Source organism: Petaurus breviceps, unplaced genomic scaffold, assembly GCF_028583685.1.
Source record: "Petaurus breviceps papuanus isolate PSGF00001 unplaced genomic scaffold, PetGlider_PUasm1.0 218, whole genome shotgun sequence".
Taxonomy (NCBI): Eukaryota; Metazoa; Chordata; class Mammalia; order Diprotodontia; family Petauridae; genus Petaurus; species Petaurus breviceps.
In genome coordinates this window covers 2,700,546-2,715,138 of record NW_027185872.1, presented here as the reverse complement: position 1 = coordinate 2,715,138, position 14,593 = coordinate 2,700,546, and the positions used below count along the sequence as shown (strand labels likewise).

Sequence of the window (14,593 nt, the reverse complement as noted above, 5' to 3'; positions counted from 1 at the left end):
AAGGAAGGAAGGAAGGAAGGAAGGAAGGAAGGAAGGAAGGAAGGAAGAAAGAAAGAAAGAAAGAAAGAAAGAAAGAAAGAAAGAAAGAAAGAAAGGAAGGAAGGAAGGAAGGAAGGAAGGAAGGAAGGAAGGAAGGAAGGAAGGAAGGAAGGGAGAAATGTTGCATTGTAATACAATGTTGTGAATCTTATCCCATACTGGAAAATAAAGGTGGAGGTAGGGTGGGGTGGGGGGAATCTGTTTCAGTCATTTTCCCTTTTCCATCTACCAGCTTCTGGAGAAAAGATCACCATTTCCCAGCCAGAAAGAAATTTTTGGAAAGGTTAAACTATGTTTAATTAAGGTGAGGAGGCCACACCAGAAATAAGAGAAGGAACACAAAAGTACAGCCAAAGACAAAATTATTGAGTTTCATCGTTGAGCTCAAAACATTTCTGTAAATATTTTAGCATTCAAAATGAAGCAGACAGAAAAGACATACCCTGAGCGAAAGAGGCCCATTCATGAACATTTCAGCTCTAGAAATGAAATATGGAGGATGTAATCCCTTTCAAAGAGAAAGAAGATCCTTTGAAGGATAGGGGTTGGGGATGCTTATTATTCCTTCTAAGTCAAAACCAAAATATGCTTTTTCTAGGCCCTATGTGACTGGATTATGAAGGGACATCTTGAAATTCTCCTTGTGAACTTCTATGTTACAAAGATGGTCCCATTAAAATTAGATAAAATCTAATCCCTCTAACTTAGCAAGCATGTATTGGGCACGTATCATACACCGAACGTTGTCTAGGTATTGGGACTTTAAAAACCCAAAAGACAAGAATCTCCAAACTCAGATGCCAGTAGATAAACAGTATGTTCCTGTTCTTATTCATCAGTAAGGACCCACCGAGAGAAAGTAGAGCATCCTGGAAGAGGCAGGTGACCAGGGGTCACCTGCCTGTGGGGTCAAAGCCCAAGCAGAAGGCTTCCTTCCACCTGCCTGCCCTTAGGCAGTCACTTGACTTCTCTATGATTCAGTTTCTACATTTTTCACTAGATTAGATGATCTCTGGGTTATAACTTCCTGCACTAAATATATGATGCTGGGACTCTGGCTATACATAAAAGGGTTATGAGGCATTTCTATGTGTGCTTTTATTTCATCAGAAGGAAAATGTACATCCCCTGGTAAGAATTTCCTTCCATATACCTAGTGTCTCACATGTTGTTTTGTCCTATTAGAAATGGAAACTTCTCCAGGGAAAGGGCAAATTGACTTCTCTTTGTATCACTACCATTAGCATACTGTCTCGCACAGAGTAAGTGCTTAATAAACCCTTGCTAACTCTCAAAGTAAATTTTTGGTGCAAAGAATGGGCAAAAGGTGAATTGCAAAACTGGAAGCCACAAGATCTTTTATCATATGTAGAGACAGTTCCCCATGGATATCTCTCCACAAAAAACGTCACTCTCACCTGAGATGAGACCTCTGTGAGAGCTTCTCAGTCATTTTGCCTAAATGGATCAGTCATTTGAAAGAACTCAGTTTCCTGGTAAGAATGTTGTCTTTACAGCCACAATTTCCATGCCAATTGTGGGGGTTACAGAAGAAAGAGCAGTCAGGAGGTGCTAAGAAGTTCCAGGAGCTTCACTCTATTGTTTTTTACAAAAATAATTAGAGAAATAAGCATGGGAACCCAACTACCTGATCCATTAGAAATGACCTTGGGAGGGCAGCTAGGTGGTGCAGTGAATAGAGTACCAGCCCTGGAGTCAGGAGGACCTGAATTCAAATTCGGCCGCAGACACTTAACACTTACTATCTGTGTGACCTTGGGCAAGTCACTTAACCTAAATTGCCCTGCTATCCCAACTCCAAAAAGAAAAAAAAATGACATTGGAATAGAACAGGGCAGCAGGGCACTCAATGTGGTGAAGGGGGCAGGGAAGGGCCAACTTGAAAATTCACTTTAAAATGCACATTTACCTATGTGTTGAGAGCAATTTGTTCCTTCTTTTTATGTTTCCTTAAAGTGATGCTTTCTCTAATAAGCTCCTCCAGGGTCCTTGCAGCCTTCCTAGTAGTCATAGAAACCAACACAAAGATTATTGAGGTGTCTGCTTTCATCAAAGATAAGCATTCCTTTCACCCCATGAGAATTAAGTGTCTGCCCTGAGCAAAGCCTGTTGCTTTCGCTGAATTTGTTTCGTTAGAATTAAAAGTCTATCAATTTAAGGGGGGAAAATGATAAGCCTCCAGATATAATGCTTTCTCTCATTGCTTAATCATACACAAACCCATAAGTCATGTTGACAAAGAGTAACGGCAAAATGTACACAAACCAGTGAATAGTATTGGAGAGAGATGAGGAGAGGAAAAAGAGAGGAGGGAGCAAGACTTCCACTCTCAGACTCAATTTCCTTCTATGTCGAATAGTTGGTCATTAAACCTTCACTTCACATGTTTTATCATTTGGATCAGACGAATTGATCCTACTTGCACACATACATGTATTTGTTGTATCATTTCAGTCATGTCTGACTTTCTGATCCCATTTGCAGTTTTCTTGGAACAGACACTGGAGTGATTTGCCGTTTCCATCTCCAGTTCATTTTACAAATGAGGAAAATGAGACAAACAGGGTTAAGTGACTTGCCCAGGGTCACACAGCAATGAAGTGTCAAAGACAGGATTTGAATTCAGGTCTTCCTGACTCCAGGTCAAGTGCTCTATCCACTGAGCCACCTAGCTACCAATACAAACATTTACATATGTACAGAGTGAGATCATTGAATAAAATATCTATGTAAGTATAAGTACTATTGTTGCCATCATACAGGTAAGTATTATATAATAGAACAGGGCACAAGGCAATATAATATAGGAGAGGAGAGGAATCCCTACCAGCCCAGATCAACAGCTTCTCTGCACCTCAGAGTCTGAGAGGTTTCTGAGAGACATTGTTCTGTCCTTGTTTGTTTTGTTTTTGGAGGGTGGGTGGAAGGAAATGGATAAGCATGGGAAAGCACCTACTATGTGCCAGGCACCACTCAAAGCACTTCCCAAGTGTTATCTCATTTGATATTCACAATCACCCTGGAGATAGGGCTGTTGATAACTCCATTTCAGAGTTAAGAAAACTCAGACAGAGGTTAATTTACTTGCCCAGCATCACATAACAGTAAGTATCTAAGGCTGCATTTGAACTCAGATCTTCCTCACTTCAGGCATTCTGGGCACTATACAAGTTGTGTGTATCAGAGACAGGATTAGAACTCATGGTCTTGCTGGGGGAGGCCAACTGTCTCTCCCCTGGACCTCTCGACATTACATAACAGCTATTGCTTAGAGAGCTCTTTAAGTTTTGTGAAACACTTTACATAGAAAATCCTATACCATCAAAGTAACTGAAGATGTGATTGCTACCTACCTGTGAGACCTTGGGTGAATCCCTTTCCCTTCTGGGTCTGTTTCTTCATTGCTAGATACAGTTCAGTATCATATTATCAGAAAGCCCAAGACAGCAGATGGAGTGTCAGAAGGAATTAGAAAGGCCCAATTGTTACCTACCATGGAGAGTGAGAGATCTGCATCATGGGAGAGAATACCTACTTCAGGGAGATCAGAAGTACATTAGAGATTGGTGCTCACCAGTACCACATCTGCACCCTGTCCCCTCCCCATAGGCATACATATAAAAAGGCACAGGAAAGAATGATGAGAAAAACGTGTCGTCATTCTTTGTCCATTGCTACCAATGGAGGAAGGAAACAGTTATCTCTGGTTTCCCTTATGCATTTTTGTTTCTAAGGACGAAACCATTCCAGTCTGTTCTTCCATCCTAAGCATGAGTTGACAATTACCTGTATCCCAAAATATGGCAGTAATCTGAACTGCTCATCCAGCCAGAGGCTCACTGGAGAATTGGAAGAAGAGCCCCTGGATGTCATCTTTTCTGACAAATTCTCATTTTTGCAGATGAAGAAACTGAGACCTATAAGGTGTAAGCATTTTGTTTAACTATAAAAGTAGGCCTGGCATGGTAATGTATGCTCATGATCTCTGTTACTGCAAGAGACATAGGGTAATGGGTCGACTGATCTACAGGCGGGTTAGAGCTGAGCAGCTACACATGCTAGGCCAGCCTCAATGTGGTGAGGGCTGAGTAGGGAGGTCACCAGGCTGCCTAAGGAGGGGCAAACCAGGCCCAGTCAGAAAAGGAAAACAATAGAGCTGAGCAGCTGAGGAGCAGCGGGGTGAGGCCTGGGAGTGGTCCCTGGACTTTCAGACTAGCCAACACCATGAGATCACTTAAAAAATTATAAACATACATACAGACATAAACATATATATATATATATACCACACATATACACTCATACATACATTCATGTAGACACCCCTACACACACACACACACACACACACACACACACACACACCAATAGTTAGAAGGAACATATAGAAATGAAAATCAGTGTCTCCAGCCTCCTAGAATCCAGTGATTTTTCTGGTCCCAAATTTTCTTGAATCTAAAAAACAGAAAAGCCATGTAAAAGAAATAAAGGCTAAGCCTCCTGCTGGTGAGCTCATGGGATACCCTGGATCTCTAAATATGATTTTGTCAAATCCACATTTAAAAGAAAGCTGCCTAAAGCTCTGTGACATACAGTCAGATTTAAGCCAAGGCTGATGTCCTTCTCACCCCCATTAGAAACTCAAACTCAAAGACCTTTGAGAGATTCAGACCTTCGACCCTTTGAATTCAAGCAGATTCTACAGGGGTCTGTGGGAGTTTGTTAATTGACAGAGTGAATACATTTACAGAAGAGAACTCACAGAGAGCATGGGGAGACTTGTTAAGCTATTGCTTTTCTCATTCCTGTCCCAGGGAAATCACCTAAGTTACAAACTACAGCAACGAGAACTGAAATGATGAAGGAAGCCCAGGGCTTGGTGTGCACCGCAATCTTCCACTGTGTACATCTGTCTTTTCTCTCAAGTCTCGGGGGAAGGGGGAGGGGGAGAGAGAAGAAAAATAGACATGGGAAGCCAGGAAGCAGGCAGGAAGACTGAGCAAGAACTCTGCACAAAATGGAAAGATCCAAGAGATTTAGGATCACTGTCTTTCACTGGTTGAGTGACTGGAAGAGACTCCTGCAATTTGCCTGTTTCCTCTTAATTTGAAAGAATATGGGAGTTGTGGCAAGAACTTTCAAGATGAATAATAGAGATTATCAGAGTAAGGCTCCTGTAGCATGTTTTATTTTAACCAGGAACCATTTGGGAAAAGTCCAGCCCTAAAGGAGTGAGGGTTGGTACACAGAATTACTTAATCCCTTCAAAGTGAAGTTTGTCAATCCTAAGAATACATTAGAACAAACCTATGCTTTCTTCCTTAATAAAACAGGCTATCTTTCCCATAGGGAATAGTTGTAATGTTTTTTTCTGGTTTTGCATTGATAAATAAATATATATGTATATGTATATATATATATATATAATCTATTGATACATTCTGAACTATTCATAGAAATCCATAACCTCACCAACAAGAGTATGAAATTAGCTGTTCCCTGGTAGGGAAAACTAGATGCTGACCTATCCTTTGGTCCTTGAAGAAATTAGATTCTTTATGTTAAAAAATCCAACACAGGATTCCTAACTTTTGTTAACTACTCTGAAGGACTCTATATCCTTGGAGTCACAATGGCAGAACACCCTGGTTTTTCCACTTTCTAGGTTTGTGACCTTAGGTAAGTTACCCCCTCTCTGTACCTCAGTTTTCCAGAATCTCAGATTTGGAATCTACCTTAGCCTTCATCTAGTCCCACCCATACCTGGAAAAGGATCGTCTCCACATCCCATTCAGTGCTATTCTTTCAGTTTGAAGACCTTCAGTGACAGGAAAGCCACTCCATCCTGAGACAACCCAGCCCTCCAAGATATTTTTTTGTCCTGACTTGTAATGGCCTCTTTGCAATTTATACCCATGCCTCAACTCTGCCCTTTGGTACTGAACTGAACCTGTCCAATCCCTCTTCCATATGACAGATCTTCAAATACTTTAAAAGAGTTGTCCTCACTCCCAAGTCTTTTCTTCTCCAGTTTAAATATCCCCTAATTATCATATGACATCAAACTGATGTTTGTTGAATTGAATGAAAACTAGGTCCCCCTGGCTGTTGTGCCCTGAATGAGCACAGTTTATCAATGCTCACCTGTCACTCATTATTGTCGAAAGCCATCCCTTTCAGTTTGGCCCAAATTCTCTCCAAGCAGGTCATTTTGAAATTTGAAACTTCTTCACATTGTCAGCTCTCCCTCTCAGCTTTGTATAACATGCAAGTTGGGAAGGATGTTGTGTGTTTCTATCCAAGTTGGTGATTATAATATTAAACAGCTCAAGGACTAACAGGGATTCCTGCCACTTTTTCATTACTCCATCTGAAAATTATTTGGTTGGTCTCTAAATCACCTGTCAGGGACCTCCCACTCACCTCAGCTGCAAAATGATATGTAAAGTTATTTTTTAGTCTTTCTAAAAGTCAGTGATGAGCACACAGTTATTCTAATTAGTGCCATTGTGGCATGTGGGCCTTTGATGTTGCATCTCCTAGGTGCCAAGCAAATTTGGTCTTAGACCCAGTATCTTCCCATGTTAGAGAGTAGAACACTTATACTAACTACCTCATCAAGTCAATGCACCAAAAGCCTTCATTTTTTAAAGCACATTATATAAATGTGATGTATTATTAGAGAGAAAGATCATACTGGATTTGTAATTTCGCTGAATTTAGGAACTTTTGGATAAGGAAAATTGCTCTACCAATGGAGGCTGAAACCTTCCTTGTAATGTGGAGTGTTGTCTAGGGTACTAAAAAGTTAAGTGTCTTACCCAAGGTCACACAGCCAGTATGTATCAGAGGTAAGACACCTGAACCTGGGTTTGTCTGACTCTGCCTTCCCTTTCTACCAAGGGGCTAAAAACAATAATATTGTGTGTGTGAATGGGAGTGGGAGTGTGTGTGTGTGTGTGTGTGTGTGTGTGTTTTTAGGCACAAGTCTCAAGGGTAGAAGGGGTAATTTAGAAATATCACTCATATTGTATTGCTACAAACCCTATATTTTATAAATAAAGAAACTGAGGCCAGGTCAGGAATGACTTTCCCAAAGCCATTCTTCATTGCAGTTCCTATATGGGGCCTTCTCAGGACTAACACAAATGATACTCTCTCCTTCCAGTTTCTTATTTTAAGTAGTAATATACTGTTTGAATGTATGTGTATATGCATATATATGTATGTATGTGTATATGTATGTATGTGTGTATATAGCTGTTCTTCACTCATTTAAGTTATGTCTGACTCTTCACAACCCCATTTGGGGTTTTCTGGTAAAGATAACTGGATCACTTTGCCATTTCCTCCTCCAACTCATTTTACAGGTGAGGAAACTGAGGCAAACAAGGTTAGGTGACTTGCCCAGGGCCATGTAGCTAGTAAGTGTCTGAGGCTGGATTCAGACTCAAGTCCTCCTGTTTCCACGGCTGACACTCTATCTATTGTGCCACAAAGCTGTCATATGTATGTGTGCATACATGCATGTATGTATGTATGCATATATGCATCCACTTATGTGTGTGTGCATTAAGATGTGTATAATATATAGTATATACAAACAGATGTCTATGTAGGTGTTTACATATATACATGTGTGTATACATTCATATACATATGTGCATATGTGTATGTATATGTATTGTGTGTATATATATTTATATGTAGAGAGAGACAGACAGACAGACAGACAGACAGAGAGAAAATGAGAGTGAATAACAGAACGGAAATTTAGCTAACTTAAATTTCAGAGTGCCTCAGTTGCTCCCAAAACCCCAATCCTTCTCTGAGCTTCTGACCAGAGGGCATCACACAGTCAATCAGGCTCATTTTTCCACGCCTGTCCATAGAATTCTGAGCACAGAGACCCCAAAAGTTGCCCCTCCATGCACAACTGTGCCAGGCCTCCAAATGAGGGCTCCTCTGGGCTTCCCACAGAAAGCTGAAGGTTCTTATCTGACCACAGTCTCAACCACACACCACTTTGCCCACTTTAATTTATGAATGAATGAAATCACCCATAAATCTCTACACGCTTTTCTGTGGGAACAGCTTTCTCCAGCCCATCTAGCTTTCTGCAGGGGCCAACTTCACAATCCCTGCCTAATATATTGGCTTTCATGATTTTTTTAATAGCCTACTGAAGATAGATACTATAGGAGATAGATGGGGGGGGGGAGGGGACACACCTTAGAGGTTAAGGGAGGATAAGGGCCTGAGTCTTCTGAAAAGCCCAGGAAAAGTCACATTCAGGGATTGTGTTCCAGAACTCCTCTGGCTTACATCCTGTTAGCCCACAGATGTAAAAGTGAGAACATACACACAGAGGAAGATTCCTCTCAGCAAAGGGGCAAACCCTGAAAATGATGACGACACCCTTTTCACATCCCCTTCTCTTGGTGAGTCTTACAGACAAAATCCTAAGTAATCGCCCCACACTGTTGTCCTTGAGGTGTAAGCTTGTCAGCTGATTGGACTTTCTAAATGGACCCCCCCCATCAGCCCCCAGGTCCAATGGGGTGCCGAAGGGTGAAGGGCTGCTTTGATCTCTCCTTCTCTTATCATTAGTGAATTTGATCATTCATGTGGTCACCCAGATTTAATGAGCTTGATCCAGCTTTTCTGGGCACCAAGGCTGGTCCTCTACTGCTATACCACATTCTTCTTCTCCAAATAAAACATTTCAGTTTCTTTGAAGAAAGTGAATCTTCTTCTTTTAGAGGAAATTCCATTGGTGTGTGTCTTATAGCAACTATACTAGCGCCTACAGAGCAGTTTCTTCATGAATTGCTTTCATAGCCTGTGAAATGCTAGCAGGCTCCTTGGGGAACATTGAGGCCACTCCCCTCACTTTTTCTGTCTTTTTAAAAGCTTCCACTTCCTCCTTGAATGTTTAACCCAAAGAGCAGGCAAGAACAACAAAGAAAACGGATGTCCCCTTGCCTGAGAATAACATCCCCATGAGCCAAAAGGGAAATGTTAACCTGAAAACCAATTTCACTTGACATCCCTGTGCCTTCCTCTCCACTATGAGACTTGGAAGAACATATCAATAGAAAGTCTCCAAATGTGCCAAAATAATTATAGCAATACTTTTTGTGATAGACAAGAAACACAAACAAATAGATCCCTATCAACAAAGGAGTGACCAAACAAATTGAGATACATGAGTAGAATGGACTATTACTGTGGTAATCAGCTGATCAACATTTACTGTATCTGATGTGACAAGCATATAGTATGAATGATTAATGTGCTGGATCACAAAGAAGCATGGAAAGATTTCTAGGAACTGATGCAGAGTGGTCAGCAAAGTCAAGAAAAAAATATATATATAGTAAGTACATCAATGTTAACACAAAGAACAATGACCCACCAAAATATCAAAAGTGGATGTAACACAATTACAAAGATCGAGCAGGACCTGAATAAAGACGGAGGAGAAGATACCCCCAAGTCACCCTTTTTGGAGAGGTGGGGGAGGTCCACAGAGGTTACATACTGCATGTGGTTCCCACCTTTTTCAATGTATCAGCCTTTTGGGCTGACTTTTTTCCTCTTTATGAAATAACTATCTGTCATATAGGATACCTATCTGGAAAGTAGAGAAGGGGGGCTTCTTGGAATCCTTATGATGATGTAAGGGGAAAAAAGACATTGATAGAAACTTTGAAAATGTATTTGTGGGAGTTTTTCCTCTCAGGTTCCTTATCTTCCAAAATGAACAAGTAGAAGTAACATCATTTCTTTCTGTCACAGTCTTGAAAGCCGATACATTAGGAAGGGATTGTGAAAGTGGCCCCAGCAGTGCCATAGGCCACTTGATAGAATTTATTCGAGGACTCAAAAAGGAATGTGGCATTCATTGTCATAAAACCCGAGCATTTGTCTTGGTTCTGTTGTAGAAGTATCAATAAGTCCATGAATCTCCCAGTTGGAAGAAATTTCAGAGATCACTGCACCCAAATGAGGTCTGAAGCTTGGATATCCCCTACCACATTCCTGAATCGTGTCCCTGCAGTCTCCACCAGCAGTCCTCTATCAATGAGGGACCAACCAAGGCATCCCATTCCCTTTTGGATGGCAGAAGAAGTCACAATTAAATCACTTTAATTACACAATAGTTAACTTCCTTCCTCCATAGCTTCCATCCCCTGTGGAAGCTCTTGCCCTTGGCATAGAAGGAGATATGGACAAATTCCTCTCTGATGCAACAAGGTTTCAAGCATTTTAGAGCAGGGATACTCTTCCCTCTTCTGCCTTTTCTTCTTCAGGATAAATATGTCTGAAGGCTTAAGGTAGTTATCGCATGGCCTTGTTCCGGGCCTTTCGCCATCCTGATTCCACTCCACTGGATACACTTCAGCTTATGTGTGGGGAGTTTCTAATGTTTGTCCTACAATCGATGACCATGTGTGGCCTGACCAGAGAAGAGAACAGCACGCAGTGCTGCCTAATTCTGCAGGCCAGGGCTCTCATTCTGTGGCCTCTAACACATTCACTTCTTGGCCATCATGTCACACTGTCGTCTTCCATTGAGCTGGCACATCTCAGGGGTCTAGAGGGAGGTTGTAAAGTCCAGGAGTTCACCAGTACCAACAAACCCAGAGGACTGAGTCGTGAAACATTCGAGAGTCATGAAACAATGGTACAGATAGCCCTCCAGGCCTTCAGGAAGAGGGTGAGAGGATGGTAGGCAGAAGCCATCTGGGTAAGTGCTTTGGAGAAAATAGAATAAGACATGGGCAAATAATTCAGTCTTAAGGGATTTCCCCCAGAAACAGGAACTTGTATTTGGTGGCAGTAGAAATGATGGCAGTAGATCAGCAGCATGCTAGCCAAGCTCTCTGCCAAGCAATATGGCGTGAGGGAAAGAGCCCTAGCATTGGAATCAGGAGGGTCTGGGTTCACATCCTGCCTCTTCTGTGACCCTGGGCAAGTGGATTGTCTCCTATGGGTCTCAATCTCCTCATCTTAAAAACAGGAGAGTTAAACTCAGTGACCTCAAAGGTGCCTGCCTGCCAGCTCTGATGTTCACTCAGTGCCATAAGTGCACCTCACATAAACCTCTAGACCCCCCAGCTCACCCAGCTAGCCACATGGCTCCTCCCCTCCACTGACCCAGTAGGACCATTCATTTCTCCCTATTATCTTCCTTCTCTACTCAAGACATATGCTGCTACTACATCATGGACTCAGGGCTCCCTAAGGGCTTGGTGACTTGGCTAATGTTCTTTCAAGTGTCACGAAACTAGAAAGTCTTGGAATCTAAGCCTGGTATGACCATGAGCCAGGAGGACCAGCTTAGCTAGGCTTGGAGACCCTTTCCACTGTGGTATGTGAATACAGCGTGAGGCACTTCTGGCCTCAACAACTCATGAAGATATGTTCCCAAGGTACAGGATAGTAGACGACGTTTGGACCAACATCACTCCAGATATGTCAAGGACCTGATCCTTCTCCTCCCAGGTGGGAGTGAAAGGGCCCTGACTCAAGTGAATCATGCCAAGTTTATTCCAATTAGAGAAGGAAAGCATGATAACACCTTCTCATTTATCTTTCTGCATAAACGGCCAAAATTATTCAATGAATTTGACCCTAAGAAAATAAGGTTTCCAATCCTTATTGATTCATGTTTAAATAACTTACATAAATGCTGTTTGTGAATAAGCCCTCATTTAAAAAAAATATGCTTTATTTGGCACTCTCTCATGATCAGTTCTATCCTTGGGATTTGAGACATGTACATGCCCAGAAAATATTATTTCTTTAATGGTTTTGGATGTAATAGGACCTAGGGTAATAGATAAAAAGTCAGAAAGAACTGCAGAGATCAATTAATACACTTTCCTCATTTTGTAGATGAGGAAACTCATGCTTATGGAGACCAAGCGATCTGACCAAAGTCCCACCGGCCAGAACTGAGATCTGAACTCGCCTCCTCGAGTCTGCACTTTGGAGAAGTACAGACTCTGCTCCTTTGCCACTGCCTATGCCACCTACTTCTACCATAAGAAAACCAAATCTCTTCTCCTTTAAACATTCAAGCTTATTTTGTTAAGCATGGGCTTCTTTAATGCAAAAATCTGTTTTATTAAGAAGTTAAAAAATAAAAATATTCTCCAGAAAAGGAAAGATCTTTCAATGTGAGGCTGTGGGATGTTTTGTCTCCCATTGTCTGGACAGGTCATTGCCTCCAGGGATGTTCCATCATGCTCCCTTCCAAGCTTACCGCACCCCATAGCCACTCAAGCATACCTTCCTTATTCATCCTGCTCCCAGCTCTCTCTTCCCCCACCCAACCTCCCAGCCTCCTTCTCAGCATTATTCCATGTCTCCTCCTTTTCCTTCCTACCCACCCACTCAGTTCACTCACCCACCAAAATGCTGAGTTCCGTTCCACAGTATTGTTTCAACGTGGAGCATTTCCCTCTCATCCCGATTCCATCACAGAAGCCCATCCTCTGCCACCAACATCAGACTCCTCCAGCTGTGACCTCATTTTCTATGCCTCCCCCCACCAGAGCTGCAGTCCCTTCTTGACCCTGGCCAGTCCCTATAAGATTTCAGAGATAGTGCCCCCTCTCTACTTTTCTTTGGCCCCACAAAATCCCCCTGAAGGGAGGCCCCCGTGGCCCCTCTCCTCTCAAGGGAGCCATGTAGAATCAAGCCTGGCAAGGGTTTCTATAGAAAAGGTGAGGTTGGCCTTGGGTGAGTACTTTTTTTTTTTTTCAAAAACCTGGTAACCCTGGAATGCCTCAATCTGCTGAGTTCAGAGCTGATTACATTTTCCCTGGGAATGCAAAAGGGATGCCCAGAAGTTGAATGAGGCTTATATATTCCCGGCATTGCCCTGCATTACCTAGGAAGCAGGCTGTTCCAGCTCTGCTCTAAACTCATATGCAATCAGCTTGATGGGGAAGGCTGTACTGTTTACAAGTGTCTTTCCACTTATCCTAGGATGGCGTCACCAGGAACAATGAAAACCGGATGTAAGACAGTGGGTGGAAGCCTCAGCCAATTCCCAATACTATCCAGCACTTGGTGATGAATATGGGAAAGGGAGTGGGGGGCAGAGAAGATTAAGGAATATGCTCTGACCCCCTCCTTTGTCTTCTTCCTCATCTTCAGAATGACAAGATGTTGTCCACTCACATTTCAAAGTCATCCCCATAATTCATCTTAATACACTTTACAACCACCATATACACAAATCATCAGTGAGATGTCTCATTGTAACTTACCATGGGCCATGCGGTGGAACCAATAGTAACCTAGGTCAACTCCGAAGAAGGTCAAATACCATGTCCATGGAGAATCCCAAGGCAGATTGAAGAGTCTATAATTTTCCCAGACATATATATAAGCAGACAGCTCAATACTCCTGAAAAAGAGTCTGTAAAGGAAACAAAGGCAACCCTCAGATTCCTGTGCTACAAGCTAAATCGTATTTAATGAATTCAATAATTTTTTATCAAGCAGTTATTTTACCCAAGACATTGTGCAAGGTCCTTGGGGCTGCTGAGGCAAAGAATAACCTAATTCTTGCCCTCACAGATCATGCATTTATTAGACCATCATATCAGGACTGAAAAGGGCTGACAATGCCTTTAAATTAAACCATTTTACAAATGAGGAAACTGAGGTCCAGGGAGAGTCACCTCAATTTAATTCAACAAACATTCGTTAAGTGCCTACTGTGTGTCAGGCATTGTGCTAAGTACTGAGGATACAAAAAGAGGCAAAAGAGAGTCCCTGTTTTTACAGTCTAAAGACTTGTCCCAGGTTATACCGGTGGCTTTCTTCTGGGAAGCAGTCGAGGAACAGCCATGCAGGCAGACAAGTAAATAGAATAAAATTCACAAAGGAGAGAGCATCAGGGCATGTCTTCACAAAAGCCATGACAGCGGAACTGAGCCTCAGAGGAAAATAAGGATTCTGTGTACATTGCCAAAGACAAAAAGGAAATATCCTATCCCCCAAAGAGCTGAAATTCTACCGGATGTAAGCACATAGCTTGGATATGACACACATCAAAACACTCTCCAAGATGCCAGGCACTTCTGTTTGCACGAGAGGTGACAGTATCTGGACTTCCAGCTTCAAATGAAGAGAAGGCTCTTTCTCCTTTCTCCTTCTCTGTGTAGGGTGAGAGCCCACAAAAGGCCTGGCACATTCCAAGGAGCCCTCAAAGTGAAATTAGGCCCCAGCTACATCGCCTCCTGTGTTGTGGTGATGACCCAGGCTGACTCAAGAACCCAACAGGAACCTTTTAGAATGGATGATGATGGAGCCATTGGTGGCACTTCTGACTAATGAGATGTTGGATTTCTTTTTCATGTTTCCAAAGAATTATTTACTTTCTTATATAATTTATTTTAACAAGAAATGATCTCTCCTCTCACATACACATGCACACACACAGTGAGGCAGAGCTGCAATAAGCAGTGTGAGTGTGTGTGAGTGTGAATGTGAATGTGTGTGAGTGTGT

General features: G+C 42.2%; 1 protein-coding gene across 1 annotated transcript in view; it reads right to left on the bottom strand.

Moving 5' to 3' along the window:
• The window catches only part of AGMO (alkylglycerol monooxygenase), a 394,492-nt gene that overhangs the window by 358,868 nt on the left and 21,031 nt on the right, over positions 1 to 14,593 (bottom strand). The window contains exon 3 of the mRNA XM_069094395.1: positions 13,347 to 13,498. Within this exon, the coding sequence (XP_068950496.1) occupies positions 13,347 to 13,498 (152 nt within the window). The remainder of the gene's footprint in view (positions 1 to 13,346; positions 13,499 to 14,593) is intronic.